Source organism: Lithobates pipiens, unplaced genomic scaffold (genome assembly GCF_037356315.1).
Source record: "Lithobates pipiens isolate NorthernLeopardFrog02 unplaced genomic scaffold, aLitPip1_a1.2 Scaffold_19, whole genome shotgun sequence".
NCBI classification, from domain to species: Eukaryota; Metazoa; Chordata; class Amphibia; order Anura; family Ranidae; genus Lithobates; species Lithobates pipiens.
In genome coordinates, this window is record NW_027507764.1 from 408,687,804 (window position 1) to 408,710,793 (window position 22,990).

Consider the following 22,990-nt stretch of genomic DNA (forward strand, 5'->3'; position numbering starts at 1 on the left):
TTGTCACATTTATTTGGAGGTATGTTTATATTTTAGTGTATCAGCTAATGAAAGCCCTGAATTTACATTGCCGTCTGTATCGGTAATGTCTGTTCTTAGCAATATGCTTGTTTATGTTAGGCAAAGAAGACATGCAAATGAAGATTTACCTATCTCAACCTCTCAGATAACATTACATTTGTATACATACCTAGATTGTTTTGCATATTTATTTGTTTTTCTTTTTTATGTATGCATAATAGGTCTCTACTTAGGTATGTTATGCCTGTGTTTTGGTGTAAAGTGCATTGGCTTTTGGCACCCGAACGCTGATACATCCCCAGCAGGCAGAGGTGGCACAGATACCTCCATTCTACTGTTGTAAGCAGATCACTGGACCCCATGCGTTTATTGAAGCACAGTAATACGGTATATGTCAACATGGCACCTGTGAAATCTGGCATCCTCATTAACAGCATATGGCCCATATGAAATAGGATGACTCACTGACATGTTATATGACATGCTGTAGATATCTCATGCAGACCTATCAATTAATTCCAGTTGCAAACAACAAAACCTAAAAAAAACACCCCACACATTATATATACAAATAAAGGAGTTTGCAGCATTGTATGCAAGCTCTGGCAGTGGCTAACCATCACTGTAAAAACACAAGAAAAGAACAACTTATCCTGCACTCTGGTGTCGGGATCCTCAATATGTGGTACAGGCAGCTTCACAAGGTAGTGTCTAAAGTCCTGCAGCCCTCCTCAGAATAATGGGTATTCAAAAGCTGGAGCTTTTCTGTTTTGTTTTAACCATCAGTGTAGCCATACCAATAACTCCAGGCCATACTGCAGTGCATACCTCCGCTTTCTTGGTATTCGTACCCATCGGTGATTTGGGGAGCCTCATTAGGGGCCAACAAATATGTGGTTAAGGGGCTATTTATTATAAAAAAAACACTGTCAGCCCTTGGGGAAGCGGATGTATATGTCACATCCCCTACTGTGAAATAATTTTGGAAGACTGTGAGTTACTTTTTCAGCAAAAGACCCTTAAATTACGGCCAAATGATCTTAGCATCTTCAAGCATTCCTATCTTACATATATGGAGGAGTGCTGTTGATAAAAATTACCACGTTACTGTTATTTCCTGCTCTCCACCCCTGATGAAAGTTCTGTAACAACAGAAACTGGAAACGCGTTGGGTTTGGGATACCAATGAAAGTATTAGTGGTCTTCGTATAAATGTTTTTTGTGTACCTTTTTGATTGTATATTTCATAGGAGAATTTTTTGTCTGGGTGTCTCTTTTTACCATTTTGTATTGTATAAATAAAACGTTTTACTTGCAAATTTGGGTGGTGTTGGTGGTCTATTAAAGTCCCATTCAGGGGGTTTTCTTTTTGAATTAGATTCAGAGATGGGACCGCCACGCCATATTTTTTTACACAGTGTAAGTTCCTTCCCCTTTTGAACCATCAGTGTAGGAGACAGTGTAAAGGCTGCTAGGCTAACGTAGATGAGAGAGTAGCCTGTAATGGATAAGCTTGATAACTACATGTGAGTGCAACAATTTTAATAAATATGTATTTGGGCCCAACATCTGGTTTGAAACCTTGCATGTGGAGTGGTTGCTTGCTACTGTATATCAGTGACTATAGCATAGCTGAGGTTACAATGAGCGGAAATACTGTGTTAGATGTTTTTTGATTGAAAGGTCCACCCATCAAGGTGAGCAAGTGTCCATGAGGGTGGTGGTGGAGCACACTGGCTTTTTGGTTGTTTCATAACAAGACTGAAGCATGGACTTATACTATTAGGTTTTCATGGCAATGGACAATCTTTTTTTTCATTTGAAAAACACATTTTGTTGTGTAAACATATATATAGACTCTAAAGTCATGTTTCAGATGGTTTCTTAGGCTCCATTCACACCTGAGCTTATTGATTTACTTTCTTTTTGGGCATTTTTTATTTTTTTTTTACTTTTCTGCAGCTTTTTACAAGCCTTTCTAAAGCATTTTAGAAGTGTATTACAAGTGGTTTACAGCTTCAGGTGTTTTTGTTTAGCCAATAGAAAGCACTAAGGGGGAGGAGAGGGAGAGGATATTATGGGTGAAGAGCTGCTGTTTGAGCAGAACACAAGTGACAAAACGCTTGTAAAACACTTAAGTCAGACATTTTGATTGAAGTTCAAAAATGCTTGTAAACTGCCAAAAAGACGCTTACAGTAGGTGCTGCCGATATTGTGTTTCCAGCGCGATACTGTCGCGCTGTTTCCCGGCGACAGGCTTCTCTAACCAGCGCAATATCCCGTTGTGCTGGTTCTCGCACTGGCTGCAATAGGAAAATGTCATTTTCCTATAGCAGCGAGAGAGCGGCGATAATGTTGCCTCACTCACAAAGCCTGCATGCCTTCTTGGGGGCATACCAGGCCCTTAGGTCCGGTAGGGATTTTAAGGGGAATCCCCTACACCGAAAAAAACTACGTGCCCCCCCCCCCCCCCAAATCCATACCAGACCCCTATCCGAGCACGCAGCCCGGCCGGTCAGGAAAGGGGGTGGGGACGAGCGAGCGACCCCCCCTCCTGAGACGTACCAGGCCGCGTGTCCTCAACATGCCTTGGGGAAGGGGGGCCGCGCGCCCCCTGCACCCCAAAGCACCTTGTCCCCATGTTGATGAGGACAAGGGCCTCTTCCCGACAACCCTGGCCGTTGGTTGTCGGGGTCTGCAGGCAGGGGGCTTATCGGAATCCGGGAGCCCCCTTTAATAAGGGGGCCCCCGGATAGCGGCCCCCCCACCCTATGTGAATGAGTATGGGCTGACAATGTACCCCTACCCATTCACCTGTGAAAAAAAATGTACAAAAAAACACAACACACAAGGGTTAAAATAGTTTATTGCACAGCTCCGGGGGTCTTCCGTCTTCGGGGGTCTTCTCGCCTGACTCCTCCGCTATCTTCTGCTAGCTCTTTTGCTAGCGGAGGAGCCCGGCTTTCTTCTTCATCGCCGCCCTCTTCTTCCGACTTCGGGGGTCTTGTCCCCCTCTTCGGTTTTTCTTGCCGGGCCACCGCTTCTTCTTCCAGCTCTTTTACTAGCGGTGGCCCGATCTTCTGTCGTCTCCGCCGCCGCTGCCGCCGCGTTCCGTTCTTCTTCTGGAGATGTTGACTCAACCGCAAACCGCCTCACTCACAAAGCCTGCATGCCTTCTTGGGGGCATACCAGGCCCTTAGGTCCGGTAGGGATTTTAAGGGGAATCCCCTACACCGAAAAAAACTACGTGCCCCCCCCCCACCAAAATCCATACCAGACCCCTATCCGAGCACGCAGCCCGGCCGGTCAGGAAAGGGGGTGGGGACGAGCGAGCGACCCCCCCTCCTGAGACGTACCAGGCCGCGTGTCCTCAACATGCCTTGGGGAAGGGGGGCCGCGCGCCCCCTGCACCCCAAAGCACCTTGTCCCCATGTTGATAAGGACAAGGGCCTCTTCCCGACAACCCTGGCCGTTGGTTGTCGGGGTCTGCAGGCAGGGGGCTTATCGGAATCCGGGAGCCCCCTTTAATAAGGGGGCCCCCGGATAGCGGCCCCCCCACCCTATGTGAATGAGTATGGGCTGACAATGTACCCCTACCCATTCACCTGTGAAAAAAAATGTACAAAAAAACACAACACACAAGGGTTAAAATAGTTTATTGCACAGCTCCGGGGGTCTTCCGTCTTCGGGGGTCTTCTCGCCTGACTCCTCCGCTATCTTCTGCTAGCTCTTTTGCTAGCGGAGGAGCCCGGCTTTCTTCTTCATCGCCGCCCTCTTCTTCCGACTTCGGGGGTCTTGTCCCCCTCTTCGGTTTTTCTTGCCGGGCCACCGCTTCTTCTTCCAGCTCTTTTACTAGCGGTGGCCCGATCTTCTGTCGTCTCCGCCGCCGCTGCCGCCGCCTTCCGTTCTTCTTCTGGAGATGTTGACTCAACCGCAATGCCAGGTACGCGGTGCGAGGCGACTTATATAGGGACAAGGGACGGGGTCCCCGGTTGATGTCACATGGTGACCCCGCCCCATTACGATGTCACAGTCCCGGAGGATGCTTTTCCTATTGCAGCCAGTGCGAGAACCAGCACAACGGGATATCGCGCTGGTTAGAGAACCCTGTCACCGGGAACCAGCGCGACAGTATCGCGCTGGAAACACAATATCGGCGGCACCTACTGTAAGTGTCCTTTTGGCAGTTTACAAGCATTTTTGGACTTCAATCAAAATGTCTGACTTAAGTGTTTTACAAGCGTTTTGTCACTTGTGTTCTGCTCAAACAGCAGCTCTTCACCCATAATATCCTCTCCCTTTCCTCCCCCTTAGTGCTTTCTATTGGCTAAATAAAAACACCTGAAGCTGTAAACCACTTGTAATACACTTCTAAAATGCGTTAGAAAGGCTTGTAAAAAGCTGCAGAAAAGTAAAAAAAAAAAAATGCCAAAAAAGAAAGTAAATCAATAAGCTCAGGTGTGAATGGAGCCTAAGAAACCATCTGAAACGTGACTTTAGAGTCTTGATTGTAATCTTTGAGGATTGTCAAGAAAAAATACCTTTGCATTAAAAGAAGCTAGAGTGGTCATGGATGGTTTGTTTAAAATCTCTGTTACTGCTTGTTAAGGATATGTAAATAGTTTAATTTCCGTAGTTTGGGTACATTAAAAGATACATATCAATGTGTGAAATAACCTTGTTGATTCTCACTTATAAAATCCAAAGAATGTCCAACTAGGGCCCAGAGAATCAATAAATATTATTGCTGTACATATTCATATCTAATCAATGGGCATGAGTTAAAGACTCAGACTCCTTTCACACTGAGACAGTTTTCAGGCATTTTATCACTAGAAATAGCGCCTGTAAAGTGCCTGTAAAGTGCCTGAAAACTGTCTCCCAATTATTGCAATGAGTGCTTTCACACCGGGCAGTGCGCTTGCGGAATGTTAGAAAAAGTCCTGCAATCAGCATCCTTGGGGCTGTATACAGCTCTCCCAAAATGCCCCTGCCCATTGCAATGAATGGGAAAGCTCCGCAACAAAAGAGTTTTTAACCCCTTCCTTGGTGTTAAAAGCGGCCTACTAGCAACCCAAAAGCGGTGCTTAAACAGCAGTATAGCGCTGCTAAAACGAGCCACGCTTTACCGCTAATGGCCGGTGGTTTCAACGTAAAATTGTTAGGAAGAATTCACTACTGTGCCAGGGTGACTTAATTTATGATTTAATTATAATGAAAACCTCATGATTTTCTTTCAGCTATCCATATGTAAAGTAAAACTAACATACTGCCATCTAATGAAATCATATGGGAAACTAATAGGGAATGGCAAAAATGGTCAGTCTAGCAATTTGGGTATTGGGATATACTGGACAATTTATAAAAAGTGTAAGAACCCACCAAAGTTTCGCACATTGACAGATACTGTCAAAACCATTGAATCTGAATTCTTCTTTTGCTATCTTCCTCCAGTTCAGGTTTAAGAAGAAATTATTTAACCTGCTCAAAGCTAGGTTCAGCAAGGAAAGCATCCTAGTAATCTACTTAGTGACTATTGTTTATCTAAGATTCTATTGACAAGCACATCGTCATTTTATAGATATTTACAAGATTTCAGGTATTTGTTACACACTGAAAAACATAATACTTGAGTACATACAGCCAACAGGATCACATACTGTTCATGTTACTTATCTGGACCAGACAAACCAGGATAAAAAATCAATTCAGTTGAAATCAATAGAGCTAGCGGTGCTTTAGTTTTAGGTGAATTATTGACGTTTTAGCTGTACCATCTGCTAAATTGTCCAGTGAGTGATTAAAAGTTGTATTACAGAGCTTATTTGTTGCAACATATGTACTGTATTATATACCTTAAAAACACACTCAATGAACCAAAGCCAAAAAAAGACCCTATCATTTTAATAATAGTCAAACCAGGATAGTATTATTTTTGATACCCTGTAATCTGCACAAGAAAAAAACCTTATTCAAAATTTGCATAGCATGCTAAAACAGTAAAGCATTTACCTGTAACCAAAGTCTGTCACTTGCTGCTGTTTTTCCATTGGCTGTACATGTGACGGTGGCAAACTGACCAGCATTTACATCATCTTTTTTAACCCGTACAAAATGTGGTGTTTTACCTGAAAAATACCATTAGACAGTACAATCAATTTATAAAATGTATCACATACAACGTTTTAACATGGCCATTACATATGAAGTCAAATAACCTGATGTAACTGGTGAAATATATTTGAGGTTTGTTGTCAGCAAATTTTTTACTCAGTGGCAGTATATCTATGGTATCCTATAGAGTCACAAAGGCAACCAGGGGCAAGGAGGAAACAATAAATTATCCACCTTCATCCTTCTGCCTAAACCTACTGTGTGTGTTACAAAGACATGAGTGCTTATCGACTGATTGCTTCAATGGGGTTCTCTACAATCATAGTAGTTAATTGGATCACAGGCAGTATTGGACTCCAGACATGCAATAAAGAGCAAATTGACACAATTTGGATGAAAATGGCCACAGCCTTATTTATTGGTTTTCACAACATATGTCTTTTAATATATAATTCATTATATTTTAAAATCAATGGGGAACCTTGAAACTTCCCAACCGCCATGATCCCATTAGAGAAGGGGAGCCTTAAGACAGGCATACCCCTTCTTTTCCCAATCACAGTACTGTAGGGTTTGTTTGAGTTTTTGAGTATTTGAGTTTTGTAAGCAGTGACCATATTCTTGCCCCAGTCACCTGCTATCAGCCCTGTTTGTCTTAATTCAGTGTGGATTTGGAAATAAAGACTTTATGACCTTAACCTTTGAGTGTTGATTAATGTATATGTATTTGGAACCCACTTTCTACTTAACACCTTTCTGATGGGCAAAGAAAACTTTTGGCAGGTAAAAGAGTTTATTGTGCCTTTATAGAGCCAAATAATCATCACAAGAGCATGCAGGCACCACTTTTGGTGCCCTAAATAACACCCCCCTGAAGACATTTCGACTTTTACAAAAAATGTTTACTCATTTTCTAGGCTTCGAATATTGTGATCTTATGAAAACAATCTTATATGAGATTTCGATTCCTACTGATCATGGAAAATAATGTGTGGATAGTTATTGTACAGGAAAAGTCCTCTTTACTTAAGCCAACTAAAAGAATGAGGTTACTGGGGCCAATGATAAAATTGGCCCTGGAGTTCAGCTTCAAGATACAAGTTTTTTTTGTGGTAAGTATATATATTATATATAGTAGAGTATAAAAAATACCCTAATATGTTAATTCTTATCTTATCAAAAGCATCCTCATACAATGCCTGCAATTGACATATGCATCTTTGTGTATTGTCTGACAGAATAATGTGTAATCTGATTTACTACTTTCCAAGCAGAGATGTACTGATTAATACATTGCAGCATGTTCTGCTATACAGTTGTGTATCCAAGCATCAGTCTGCCACACAACTCCACAAGCTAATACCCAGCCCATCAATATTGTGCACTGATATGTGTTGCTTGTACTGCGCATTATACACTAATATACTGTCTGCCAGGCAGATGTGTATCTTAATGTACTTTCTACCAAGCAATTGTGAACCAGGTTGCTGGTTTTTAGCCAGTCACATGTGAATCTTAATGCCTTACTTGCCAGGAATATATATATATATATATATATATATATATATATATATATACACAATAATGTTTTCCATTCCTATCATGGGCACTGTATTTCCTTGCATGTCCAGTAGGTATATACTATATTTTGATGATATATATATATATTTTTTTTTTACACAGATAAACATTTTATCATTTTATCATACAGCTTGCCCTACAGAAGTGAATATTGATGCATTTTTTAGTGTGTAATGAAGATGTATACTGTATTCTGTGTTCTGCCAGAAATGTAAGTATTGATATGTATGGCCTATTGTATAGTTGTATTTTTGATGTGCAAATATCAAATTAATATTTAATGTATACTTAGTCCTTACTTATCCTACAGAGTATACAAACACAGAGAGGTTGTGTCAGGGACGTGCTGGCCATGGCACAACAGCTGCCCAAAGGCAGGATTCCAAAGGTGACCATCCTGCCTGCGCGCAAATATGCACACCAATGCGCATGCGTAAACGCGCCAATGAGGTTGGCGCCAATTGCCATATATAAGTGCAGCAGACACACTGGTGCTTTTCTGTCTGATATGCAGCTGTACCTGTGAACCTGAAATCTAATCCTATTGATTCCTGTGTTTGATCTGGCTTGCCTTTGACCCCGTTGTACCTCTCTTATTCTGACCTTTGCCTGTACCTTGACTTTTGCCTTGCTTCTTACATTATCTACCTGAACTTACATTGCTGATCTCTGCTTGCTTCCCAACCATTCTTTGCCTGTCGTCAATGCCTTCAAGTGACCGTCTGTTGCAAACCTGGCTTGTTTGACAATTCATCTGGTACCTCCTTCTACCTGCCACCTTAAGCCCAGCACCTGCTGATCTACCTGTGTTTGCTGTCTGGCTTCCTGGTCCACCCTGGTACTATACCCTGCACAAGGAAGAAGGTTCAGGCACCCTTACATCACCGCGCTCTCAAGGCCACTGTTGCAACATCAGTGGTCCCTGAGCCAGGGTTGTACGAGAGGCCTACCTCTGCTCGTCAGGCTCAACCGTCAGGTACGGTTGAGCCTGACGAGGTTGACAGGTTGATTTACTGTGCTTTGCAAGTGCATTGTGAATTGCACTCCAAGTGCACTTCAAGTGCTTTTACTCTAGATCTGAGGGGAAGCCCTGCCGAATTCTATCACCCAAACATGTACAAGCAAAAATGCTGTTTCTTTATTTTCCTTGCATGTGACTGAGTATTCTTTGCAAAGTGAAGCCTTACCACATTTACTAAGCTCTGGAGCAAGTGCACTTGTAGTGCACAGTATAATTGCCTGTAGTAAATCAACCCCATTGCCTGTGAGCAAGAACATGTAAACATGTCAGATGTGTAATTCCCAAAATGCAGATTTATATTTTTATAGGAATATGTCTATTCAAGTGGTGTGTTTTCCAGTGTTTTGGTATACTTGGATGCACCGTTTACTAGACAAAAGTGTACCACAATGCATTGTTGGCACACCAGGTGTATATTACAAGACAACACATATATATATGTGTGTTACATATATATGCACACACACAAATTAAGAGGCAACTGCTTTCCATCAAAAATTTAATTATATATTGACTGACTTAAGACATATAATATCCCATAAGCAGATGCAATTTATTAATTTCATCAAAATGTATGACCTTAAAGACTCTTTGTGTGGGTGTCCTTAGGTTACCATGCTGCCCACATGTATAGGACAACATAAAAGTAACATATAGTTTCAAGACAGACTTCTTACAGCTAATGCGGCTGTTTGAAGGTTATGTCCTTTGCTTAGATAGAGGAGACACCATAAGACAGGAAGTATGTTACTGTGCAAATTTCAGGTAAAAAAAAGCCTATAAATTGAAATTAAAGTAGCCACCAGGTGTAAATATTGGTAAGCCACATTATATTAAAAAAAATCTTTTTGTGTTTGGATACACTTTAAACAACGTCCAAAGGCAAGCTTGAGAACCACTACTTTAATCTATCCTAAATAGAGAAAAAAAAGAATGCAAGACTTACTGCAAGGGTGTCCTAGAACTTTCACTTCATCTATTGCAATGTATCCATGTTGATCTGAGGTAATAACTTCAAAATAAACCTGAAAGTATTAACAATATAAGATAAGTCACAATATAGTATTTTCAAATCTGAGGTAAATGTTTCCATTTGTATTAGGAAAGGCACCTTTTCTAATCAGTAGTAAAATTCCAAGTTTCCAAATTACATGCAGAAATACATAGTCTAGCTCTATTTTTTACTACAAATACACAACAAAGTTACATAATTGGGTTGACAAAAGACTCAAGTCTATCTAGTTCAACCAATATAAAAAAAAAAAAAAAAACTAATAGAAAACCTGCTTATACACAATTCTGTTACCATAGTTGACCCAGAGTTTAAAAAACCTATCAAACATGATCCATTTTTCTCCAGGGGAAAAATGTATTTCTGATCCCCCAAGAGGCAATCGAATATTCCTTGGATCAATGACCCCTGGTTTTATTACGTATAAGTGTTAAACTACAGTTAGACTTCGGTAACTGATATAACATTACTGGGGCAGAAATGGCCAGAGCAGGTAAATCAAAGGTATTTAATGTTTAATTCCACGCTAAATACATAGTTAAAATAGTTATATACTGTGTATAACAGTATATATATCTACCATAGAATTTGTTTTTCTGTCCATCCAATCTTTTTTCTGTCTGTGCCAGACAATACAGGAATACAGAAGACCTGAGTTTTCTATGCAGCAGTTAAGCAACACAGCTAGGTCACTACCTTGTCTCCAATCTTGTCAGCACACCCGACCAGCAAAGAGTGCTGGTCCTCACTCATCCAATATCATTGTTGTGTACAGGGCATTGTATTAGTTGTTCTTTCTAAAATATTTGCAATGAGCTTTTAATTAACGTGTAAACACATTAAAATGTGTTTTAAAGTTAAGCTTTAATTAATTCAAACAAACTATGAGGATCTTGCGAGCTACCTATTAAAATTATACATATATAAAAAAATATATTTAAAGGTGCTTAATGATAAATCACAGCTGCTAGCACTAATCACGTCTCATAAAGCTGTGTGATAACAATATGAATTAAAAATTACTATGCTGTGCTATCTCCCTAATAATCTACCCAACAATGAATTTAAAGTGCCAACACTGCAGTATTAAAACATACAAAAGAAGAACGTGACAAAAGTGAAAGTAGTGGAAAAATGAATAAAGTCCTTAGTCGCTGTGATAATATATTCTGTGATATGTGTCACACACCACGACAAAATAAATAAAAATAATAACAAAAAACACTTAAAAAATATATATATGGTGCCACAAGCGTCAATCATAAAGTGCTATGGTGCATAAAAAAGTGACGCCCTGATCACATAAGGGTCAGTCCAACATAAATAGTATATAGTTCTTGTAAAATGTAAAAACAACGTGTTCGGGTGCTCCCCAACCCTCAGGTAATGGCCGCTCACCTCAGAGCGTGTGACCTCACAATTAAGTTTGGTCAACCACGCATGTGAATCACCTTAGGGATTCTAAGTTAGCTGTCCCAAGCTGCTCCCTGGTGCTGTCTCCTCATATGCAAACAGTAAAAAGAACCTCCATAGCGTGATATTGTTTTTACACAGTTTATCATACAAACAAAAGCTCCAATACAGGGTACTCACATGGGTTAGGTGCGTTTAGTGCACCACTCTGTAATGTGCCTTAAAACGCTGAGTTTTGGTTGAGGTCGTATGTCCATTCTCTGTGAGGCAGTCCAGCTGCCTCCTACACCGTCCTGTCACAGAATAATAAGATATGCGTAGGTTGACCAAACTTAATTGTGAGGTCACACTGTGAGGCGAGCAGCCATTACCTAAGGTGGGAGCACCTGAGTGTAGAAACTGCAACACGTGATCGGTATGTCACTGTTGTATGCACCATAGCACGTTATGATTCATTCTTGTGGCACCATATATACATTTTTTAAGTGTTTTTGTTATTATTTTTGTTCATTTTGTTGTGGAGTGTGACAAATATAACACAAAATATATTATCACAACAACTAAGGACTTTATTTATTTTTCCCGCTACTTTCATTTTTGTCACGTTCTTCTTTTGCATGTTATAATACTGTAATGTTGGCACTTTAAATTCATTGTTGGGTAGATTATTAGGGAGATAGCACAGCATAGTATTTTTAATTTATGAGCTTTGATTAATAGTTATATTTTAACAGTATAAAAGTGGAATATAGCTTTATTATTCTGTAATAACTTGCATTCAAAGTCTACGTTAAGTGAAGCATTGGTGTTGAGAAGGAATACTTGGGTTTTACCACTGCTCAAAGTGCAAGGGTGCCCTTATGCATGTATGTTATGTATTTAAAGAAATGGTGAAATTCTTTAAAAAAAAATGTATTACATTTTGTAATCAATAAAGACAAAGCTAAATCAACATAGAGATTGATGATGTGTAGAGTGACTCCTTGGCTTTGTTGTGTGCATGGCACCTGTCTGGGCATAATTATTGCTTATGTTTGTTTTTAGATGCGGCAGAAATGATTACACTGATTATAAGTAAGGGACGTCCCTAATTAGATCAGAATCTTTACTTCCAAATGTTGAACACCACATTGGCACAACACTGAGACAGATGTAATCTGCTTGTTCTACACTATTTCAGGCTTTGCATGATTCACATGGGTAACCTACATGCAAAGCACTGATGTGCTATTGTAAATTGTTTCTGATCAATAAAGGGTGTTGTGTTGGTAATCTATGTGTCTATAATGGCCTTGTCACCCATCTGTCTTCACAAAGCACAGTTAATTTAGCTATTTAAGAAAGCAATTACTTGGTAAATTATCAATGAGAAAGGCATGTTTTTCATGTGTATAGCACAGTATAGCAATCATCATAATTTTTCAAGAGCTGTTAATAAAATCAACATTTTACAATAGTATGTTTTTCCTGGGAAAATGGTAATACATATTATGATGGATATACACATTCTAGGACCTAGGCCTAGGATCACTATTAGGTTTATATGTGACCCAACCTGTATTATGACTAAGGTTGTTTACGTTTGTTAAAATTTGGGTACTTAGTGAGCATTTTCAATTCCTGCCAAGTGCCCCCAGCTGAGAGATAATACTGTGTGCTGGGATGTACAGCCTAGTATACTATACTGTCTTTACTGGTTGTAGTTTAGCATTGTGCTGACCAAAATGCTACATGCAACGTATGGGCCATTGATGTCGATTTCTTCTCTTGGGGACCTGAAAAAGCTCTTCTGCATTCACACAGTCACAACTTTGCATACACACGGTCTGAACTTCCGACCGTTAGGAACGCGGTGATGTACAACACTATGACAAGCCAAGAAAATGAAGTTCAATGCTTCTGAGCATGCGGCGAATTGTTTCCGCGCATGCGCAGGAATTTTGCACGTCAGAATTAGTACAGACGATCAGAATTTCCGACCAAAAAATAGAGAACCTGCTCTCAATCTTTTTTTGGCTTGAATTCTGCCAGTAAAAGTCCGATGGAGCATACACACGGTCGGAATTTCTGACCAAAAGCTCACATCCTACTTTTGCTGGCAGAATTTCTGATTGTGTATATGGGGCTTTAATGTTATCAGGGACATTAAAGCCCCATACACACTATCAGATTTTCTGCTGATTTTTGTCTTCAGATTTACCAAAACCATGTAGTGCAAGGGCCTGCCTGATTGCATACACATTGAAACTCCTAAGGTTTGAACTCATATTATATGGTTTTGGTAAATCTGAAGGAAAAAAACAGTAGAAAATCTGATAGTGTGTATGGGGCTTTAGAGAGGAGTTTCCATCTGTCAGAAATGCTTGTAATAGCATAAAAAGGTCTTCCAACTAGTGGAAGTAAAGTCTTTGTGTGAAGGGGCAAGCCTTTCCTCTTCTTGGTAAGAAAGGGGAAAAGTGACTAAATGTATCATGTATGTCTCATTGGCTAAATTACATAGAGGCAAGTGCTTGTGTGTGTACAAGTCAATATCTTAGCAACAATGCCTAGATAGAAGATATTTAAATGTTCTCAGTTGAGAGACTGCTGGGACCCACTGCGATATCCAACAAAGGAGAAGCAAGGTCTAGCAGGCAGAGTTGTTTGCAATGCATTGCTCTTTGTGGAATAAAGCTTAGTGAAGCCCATATGAAGTTTGTGGTCTGTCCACTGTAGCCACAGCACCTGCTGCTAGCAGTGGAGCATTAAAGGGGTTCTAAAGTCTCCAGGTTTTTCACCTTAATGCATTCTATGTATTAAGGTGAAAAACCTTGCATGCTGCAGCTGCCCCCATAGCCCCCCCATTATTCTTACCTGAGTCAATCCATTCCAGTGATGTGCACAGGCCCAGTGACTCCAGCCATTGTCTCCGTTCTCACTGAATGGATTGATAGCAGCAGGTGCCATTGGCTCCCGCTGCTGTCAATCACATCCAGTGACACAGGAGCGGGGGCAGGGCCGAATCCTGCTGTCTGTGTCAATGGACGCAGCAGCGGGACCTGTGAGCGTGCCCGCACGTGTGCCCATAGGGAAAGTGGCTCTCCATGGGGGCAACCAATAAAGAGGAGCCAGGAGCTCCGCTGAGGCACCCCAGAAGAAGAGGATCAGGGCTGCTCTGTGCAAAACCCTTGCACAGAGCAGGTAGATATAGGCATGTTTGTTATTTAATCACTTAAGCACCGGAAGATTTCCCCCCTTAATGAACAGGCCATTTTTTATGATCCCGCATTGTGTTGTTTTAACTGACAAGTTTGGGTCGTGCAACGCTGTACCCAAACAAAATTGACACCATTTTTTCCCACAAATAGAGCTTTCTTTTGGTGGTATTTGATCACCTCTGTGGTTTTTATTTTGTGCGCTATAAAAAAAGACAATTTTGAAAAAAAAACAATGTTTTTTACTTTTTGCTATAATAAATATCCCAACATGTTTTAAAAAAAGCAAATGCCTTTATCAGTTTAGGCTAATATGTATTCTTCTATATATTTTTGGTAAAAAAAAAATCGAAGCAAGTGTATATTAACTGGTTTGCGCAAAAGTTATAGCGTCTACAAAATAGGGGATATATTTATGGCATTTTTATTATTATTATTATTTTTACTAGTAATGGCGGTGATCAGGGATTTTTAGCAGGACTGTGACATTGCAGCAAACCGATCAGACACTTTTGAAAACCACATAGGTTTTTTGGGACCATTGACATTTATATAGCGATCAGATCTAAAAATAGCCACTGATTACTGTAAAAATGTCACTAGCAGGGAAGGGGTTAACACTAGGGGGCGATCAAAGGATTAAGTGTTCCCTAGGGAGGTGTTTCTAACTGTGGGGGGGGGGGGGTGTACTGACTGGGAGTAGAGAGAGATCTCTGTTCCTGATCACAGCAGATCTCTCTCTACTCCCCTAAAAGAATGGGGATCTGTGAGCATGCACGCCCTATAAACCTTAAAGCGGTCGCCGTACAGATAAGGTGATCCACGGAGGGGAGCCAACCTGCTACTGTATAATGACGGTGGTTGGTCGGCAAGTAGTAAAAATAAAACCTTTACAATCACTTTTAAAAAAATGGATCCTGTTCCCTTAAAGCATGTTATACAGCACAATACATGTGCTGTGTAATTTGCACCCCCCCCCCCCGTAAAACCTGAAATACCTGGCTTATTCTGTCTAGTTCTGCCCTCCCCCTGTAAACTGACCACAGTTTATGATGGCTGCTGAGCCCTGACACCGGGGTCAGCTTACGCGCCTTCGTCATCTGCTGTTATCTGCAGCTCTGCTGTGTCTCTCTGTCCTCCTCCCCCTCCCCTTCCTGCCTGTTAGCTGGTGCCAGTGATGCTCTGCTCCCCTCCCCGCTGCTCTAAATCTATGTTAAATTTATACCATCCCTTCTGTTAGATACAAACAGTATCCTAGTCCTTGTGCCTGTGTTTTATAAAATAAAAGTCGATTTCTACCTGTTTTCACAATGCCTCCCAGCACTTGTATGACTCCTCGGCCTTCTCCTCCCCACCTGATGTCAGGGGGAGTGCTTGGCCTCACCCGCTGGAGCTGTCAGATGGGAAGAGGAGAGAGCCAAGGAGTCACGTGAGCGCCAGGAGGCACTGTGAAAACACGTAGAAATCAGACACTAGGACACATGTTTATAATCTAACAGAGGGGATGGTATAAACTTAACATAGTGGCTTAACAACCACTTTAAGTCCACCCAGATTAGATTAAATTTTTTTGATGCCCAACAAGTTGGAAAATCTGTGTGTGTGATACCCTAATGCTGTTAACGGTCAGGAATTTCCAAATCTCACTCCAATCTCCAAAATGTGAGCTCTAAATGATTTTCCTTTAAATGAATAATCAGCCTGAAATTGCGTAGACCAACCTTTGCCACCTCTACTGAACATGCCCCAGTTTCAGTTCCCTTCTAAGCTGTTCATTTCCTCCTTTTTTCTTATATGTGTAGCCCCCTTGACTATAGAGTTACTCATGTGGGTGTATACACCCTGGAACAATGACACCCAACTCCCTCCCTCCTCCTCCATGTCCTCTAAACCAGTGGTCATCAACCCTCTCCTCAGGGCCCACTAACAGGCCAGGTTTTATGTATTACCTTGGGGAGATGCAGACTAGAACTAGACTACTGCAATCACTGAGCAGCAAACGATATCACCTGTGATGTATTTCAGTTATCTTGCAAACCTGGCCTGATAATGGGCCCTGAGGACATGCTTGTTGACCACTGCTCTAAACAGCTAAACACAATGGGGGCAGGATATTACATATTGATTGATGGAGGAATCACCTCTCTGTAATTCTAAGCACATACAATCAGTAGACACAGGCTGGAGGGGCATGAAACAGACTCGATTGGCAGACCCTCCTCCTAGATCAAAAACATATTTGTTTCACAATTTAAAACATTTATAATTATAATAATTATGTATTTTTTCTTTGTATTTTGAAGATTGTGCTTTGTTTTTGTTTTTTTGAACATGTGCCAACTAGCAGAGGACTAGAAACTCCTCCCGCTGATTTTTCCCTGCAGATGGGCTGGAAAGGAGCTGGATCATATGGTAGCTGTATATCAATTATAAAAAAGGTGCTTAGGTTTTGTTTATTAAAATACATACAGTGCCATCATCCATATACTGTGCATAAAGAGAAGGGATAATATGAATTAAATAGTGTGTTTTTAGTATCACTTTAAAGTACAGGAAAAATGCTCAACAATTCAATTTTTTCATGGTTGGATTGTAAGTTGATGCTCCACTTACTAAACGTTTAAAGCGGTTGTATAGTCCTTTTTACAACTTTTACCTACAGGAAAGCCTATAATAAGGCTTACCTGTAGGTAAAAAAAAATCTCCTAAACCTGTAAGGTTTAGGAGATATTCCCCTCGCAATACGCCGCTGACTGCAGCGGCGCATGCGCACAGGGGATTCTCAGCTGAAATCTCCCGTGCGCATGCGTGGGAGTGACGATATCGTGGCTCCGGCCACTCACAGCGCCGGAGCCGCGATACCCAGAAGACACGCAGAGGGAACATGTCAGCTCCTTCGGCATGCATCGGGCGAGATGTCGGGGCCTCGTTATAAGGTAAGTATTTCATAATGAGCTAGTATGCGGTGCATACTAGCTCATTATGCCTTTTCCCTTGCAGGTATGAAAAAAAAAAAAACTCAGCGGCTTTACTATTGCTTTAACCTAATCATATAGCCTTTGCTGAACCTAAAAAAACTGAGGGTACAGTACTTTTAAAGGCTAGACAAGCCAGGGTCAGTTAAGGATCTGGCAGGCAGTTACAGCTACTTAAGCATCTGTCTGGCAGTAGGGCTTAGTGAACCTGGCCGGGTTTGGGTTAAGACAAGTTTTGGGAACCCAGCAGGATGTCTGCCAGCCCTGAACTTACAGCCAAACACCCAGGAGGTGGCACTAGATATTTTGTGTGGCTTTTTTTCATATTTTTTGAATAAAGGGTATGAGTAGATGGGCAATGCAATGATGGACACGTATGAATGCAGAAGGGAGAGGGCATTTTTAAGAAGCTTAAGGAATATCCTTAGTATATATACTTGGGGGATACCTTAAACATGTGGGGTTACAGAACAGTACTTCTAAAAGTGACAGCACACATTAAAAAAAAAAAAAAAGAGGAAAAAAAAACAGCATGGGCTTCTCCCTAAACTGTCATCCAGACACTTATCCAGGCATGCAGCCTGGGTGGCCAAGAACTGAGGGCAGTGAGCATGTAGCCCCCTTTTCTGTACCAGACTAGACCACTTGGTTTTCAACACTGGGAGACCACCTTATAAGGGGCATGGCAAAGACCCCCCCCCCCATCCCTTGCAGAGAACCTTTTTCCGATGTTGAGAGAAGACATATAATGGAATCTGGAACCCCTCTTTATAATAAGGAGCCACCCAGATTTCTCACCTTTCAAGAGGAATAAGTATAGGGGTACATTAGTACCCCTTATCAATTTCCACAAAGAGTCAATAAACACACCACACAGTGAAAAGGTATATTATTCCAACACAATTAAAGAGGAAGTAAACCCTAATGAGTTTACTTCCTCTTTCATTCCCTGCAAAGGTAAAGCATAATGGACTACTATGCATCGCATAGTACCCTGTAGTCTGGCGCATCCACCTTCTCGGTGGGTCTCGCCGCTCCGCCGCTGTCATTCGACGAAGCCACGATGACGTCACTCCCGTGCATGCGCACGGGAGCCGCCACTCGCGGCATATCGCCGTTGACCGTGGTACCTGTCTTTCGGCAAATATCTCCTAAACCGTGTAGGTTTAGGAGATATTTATTGGACCTACAGGTAAGCCTTATGCCGCGTACACACGGTCGAACTGTTTGACGTACTTAGTCCGTCATACAATCCGACGGACAATCGGGCGTACTTTCCACTGAACGGACTTGACCACACACGGATACACAAACAGTCCGACGAAAGCTTGCGTGATGACGTACAGCACGTACGACGGGACTAGAAATAGGAAGTCCAAGACACAGCAAAGCCCTGTAAATCCTTTCTGGGCATGCGCCATTCTTAGTCCGTCGGACTAGCATACTGACGACCGTATTGTCCGCTGAAACCAAAGTACGACGGACAGATTTTTGGAAAAACCGAAATTCTTAGTACTCCGGACTGCACGCTGAAAAAGTCAGCTGAAGCCCACACACGAGCGGATTGTCCGCTGAAATGTGTTTCAACGGACTAAGTACGCCAAACAGTTCGACCGTGTGTACGCGGCATTAATCTAGGCTTACCTGTAGATCAAAGTGTGTTGTAAGGGTTTACAACCACTTTAATAAAAATTTGATGAAATCATAAATCTAATCATGGCATCCAGAAATGTAAACCCTTTTCAATCACCATTACCCAACACCCTCCGTTGTGAACCCAAGCAGATGAACGGTGGGTCCATGAACACACAGAGTGTACCTTGGACACACATCTGAGGCCGCGTACACACGCGCGGACTGTTCGCCAACTTTGTCCGCTGAACAGTGTTTGGGCGGACAGTCCGCTCGTGTGTGGGCTTTCAGCGGACAGTTTCAGCGGACAGTTTGACGAACAAGGTTTTTCGGAAATTCCGTAAAACTGTCCGCTGAAACCTTGTTTGAGCGAACAGTCCGCCCGTGTGTAGGCTTGTTCGTCAAACTAAGTTCCGCGCATGCTCAGAAAGGATTTACACGCCGAAAGTTATAATGCAGTGTATAGGACGTCGTATTTTTCGTCCCGTCGTACGTGCCGTTCACGTCATCGCGCACGGTTTCAGCAAACTGTTCGTTCGTCGTGTGTGGCCATGTCCGTCCATGCTAATTTTGAGCGGACTGTTTGCCGAAACTGTTTGACGGACAAAGTTGGGCGAACAGTCCCCGCGTGTGTACGCGGCCTGACCCAAACCCAAATCGCCTTAATGCCTGTCAGTTGTGGTCTGCAAGTACAATGCTGCACAATCAGCTTCATTAGACATTTCCCAGAAGCCCTTTTCTCCTTTTGTAGTGGGTGTTCGCATTGAAGTTATCCTTAAAATAATTATATATAACCAGACTGTATAATAGCTGAAACAAATTAACTTCAAGGTTTGAAATATACACAGATAAACAATTCTATTAAAGAGCTGAACAAACTACAAGTGGCCTTCGACTAAAAGTGTTATAGCAGCACATCTTTAGCTGTCCTAGTTAACCACTAAAGCATTGACACCAATAAGCTGTCACAACAGGGGATGGCAGATCAACTCTGACAAAGAAAGACAACACACTAGAAAAAAGTGCTTTCTGCTCTGTTTATCTAAAAAAAAAAAATCAGTGTTCGCCAGGTATTCTCTAATGAAAGACCATGGTGAAATTACAGTGGTTCTAAAGACAGAAGGCTTTTTTTTTTTATCTCAATGCATTCTATGTATTAAAATGAAAAAAAACCTTCAGTGTGCAGCAGCCCCCATCAGCCCCTCTAAGCCCTTGTACACACGGTCAGAGATTCTGACTGAATGTGTCCTATCGGACCGTTTTGTCAGATTCCGACTGTGTGTGGTCTGCATCGGACTGTTTCCGTCAGAATATCCGTTGGACCAAGCTTTCCAACTTTCCGGTAAAATTTTCCAACAAAATGCTCCTATCGGACATACTCCGATCATGTGTATAAAGAAACTACATCTCCCCCGGGGGGGAACACAAGAGAGGTTCCCCAACAGAGAAACCAAGGGAGAAAAACAGATAGCTACTATGGGCTGCAGTAATGAAGTATAAGAAAAATAAATAGATAAAAATATCAATTTTATTCAATCAGCAATAAATACCAAAATTACCAATAAGTTCATAAAAAAAATCCCATCCCATATATAATACATGGATAAGTAGTCCTGAAAAACTGTTTGATATGCCCAGATACCATATTATTACCCATATGATTGTTCAAAACATTATTACCCTGTAACTACAACCACAGAACAATAAACATTCATACATAACATAAAACCAACATAAAACACAGACGGAGGTACCTCATACATCAACCATGTCCAGAGATTCCAAATCAAACAATTTGTACCGATATGGAATAATGAAATGATTTAAATTAATTGGAATCTCTGCATATGGATTTCCCGGGAATAGTGGAAGTCTAGGAATTGGAGTCTACTTGGCTAGAGCAGTACAAATAACCAGATCTCTATTTGATCGTGGGCTAGCCACCACTTTTATATCAGAGACAGCTCTTCAGGTGTCAGTTCATTTCAAAGCATAAAGTGCACTTTAAGGAAGTTCATATCGTGACCGAAGTCCATTACTCAGGATGAATACCTATCATTCCTCGCACAGTATAACCGATTGTGATATTTTCAAATAATATGTATGCATTATATTCTAGCTACGGCAGCAGCCTTGATTTCAAGGTGAAGTGACATCGTCATTATTAATACCTATCAACTGTTAGGGTGAGGAGACTCACGATTGTTTCTTTGGTGTGTTGATCCGATCATGTGTAGCCTACTCCGAGGGACAAAGTGCCACGCATGCTCAGATCAAATTCCACAAAAGCTATTGGCTACTAGCCTGAACGTAGTCCCGTCGTAACAAAATAACGTCATCACATTATGTACAATCGGATTTTCCGACAACTTAGTCCGACCGTGTGTATGCAACAGTTTCGGACAAAATCCGACGGATTTGGTTGTCGGAATCTCCGACCGTGTGTACAAGGGCTAATACTTACCTGAGCCCCATCTCGATGAGCACAAGAGCCTTGGCTATCTGGGACTCTCCTTTCTGATTAGGTGAGGCACAGCAGAGGGCGCTATTGGCTCCTGCTGCAGTCAAAGCCAGTGTGCCAATGAGGAAAGAGAGGGGAATGGACACACAGAGCAGTGGCTTGGGTGAGGTGCGCCCACTGAAAGCTGCTTGCTGTGGGGGCATTTGGAAGGGGGGAGGAGCCAGGAGAACAGATGAGGGACCCAAAAAGAGGAGGATCTGGGCTGCTCTCTGCAAAACCACTGCACAGAGCAGGTAATTATAACATGTTTGTTATCTTTAAACAAAAAAAGAGACTTTAATATCACTTTAAGAGCACTGAGAAGTTTAAAGCTGGCCATACATGGACCGAAATTTGGCTGGTTCAGCAGGGACCAGACAAATTTCAATCCATGTATGAGCACCCTGGTTGTACAGAAGTTGCTCTACTGACTTCTGAACAAATGGCCTGTTGGGTCTTTTCTGATCAACCAGTGCCACTGGCAATAGATTATTGCATTCTGATAGCAATCAATAGATTGATAGCAGTGCAGTCATTGGCTCCCGCTGCTGTCAATCAAATCCAATGACCTGGGCGCCGGGGGGGCGGGGCTGAGTCATACATTCTGCAGCTATGGACGCTGAATGCTGGACTCAGAAGCACGTCCCCAAGGTAACCCCCTCAGCAGAGTGCTTCTCCTAGGGGGGGTTATCTGATGCGGGAGAGCCGAGAGAGCTCCCGGGGGACTCCAGAAGAGCAGGTTTGGGGCCACTCTGTGTAAAACGAGCTGCACAATGGAGGTAAGTATAATATGTTTGTTATCTTAAAAAAAAAAAAAAAATTAACCCTTAAAATTACTTTAACCACTTCAGCCCCAGAAGGATTTACCCCCTTCCTGACCAGAGCACTTTTTTCCATATGGCACTGCGTTGCTCTAACTGACAATTGCGCGGTCGTGCAACGCTACAAAATAGGGGATAGGTTTATAGCATTTTTATTATTTTTTTATTAGTAATGGCAGCGATCTGCGGTTTTTATTGTGACTGCGATATTATGGCGGACACATCGGACACTTTTGACACCACTTTGGGACCATTGTCATTTATACAGCGATCAGTGCTATAACTGTGTAAATGGCAATGGCAGGGAAGGTGTTAAACACTAGGGGGCGATCAAGGGGTTAAGTGTGTCAGTGTGGGTAGGGAGGTGTTCTAACTGTGGGGGGATGGGCTTCCACTGACATGACAGCGATCACCTCTCCCGATGACAGGGAGCAGTAGATCCCTGTCATGTCACTAGGCAGAATTGGGAAATGCCTTGTTTACAAAGGCATCTTTCCGTTCTTCTGCTCCGTGACATGAACGCAGGCCCCCGGCGGACATCAAGTCCGCGGTACCTGCGGGCACGGTCATGGAGCATGCGATGCATGTGTCCACAATGCCACGATTTAAAGGGGACGTACCTGTATGCCCATTTCCCCAGCCGTGCCATTGTGCCGACGTATATCGCCATGAGCTGGTTGGCTAGTGGTTAAGCTTTGACAAAAAA

At 42.0% G+C, this 22,990-nt stretch overlaps 1 protein-coding gene across 10 annotated transcripts in view; it reads right to left on the reverse strand.

Moving 5' to 3' along the window:
- PTPRM (protein tyrosine phosphatase receptor type M) overlaps positions 1-22,990 on the reverse strand; it is a 982,826-nt gene that overhangs the window by 616,572 nt on the left and 343,264 nt on the right. For all 10 annotated transcript variants that reach the window (XM_077492471.1, XM_077492470.1, XM_077492475.1 and 7 more), the window contains exons 4-5: positions 9,684-9,762; positions 6,034-6,149 (exon numbers count right to left, since the gene is read on the reverse strand). In XM_077492471.1, coding sequence (XP_077348597.1) covers positions 6,034-6,149; positions 9,684-9,762 — 195 coding nt within the window. The remainder of the gene's footprint in view (positions 1-6,033; positions 6,150-9,683; positions 9,763-22,990) is intronic.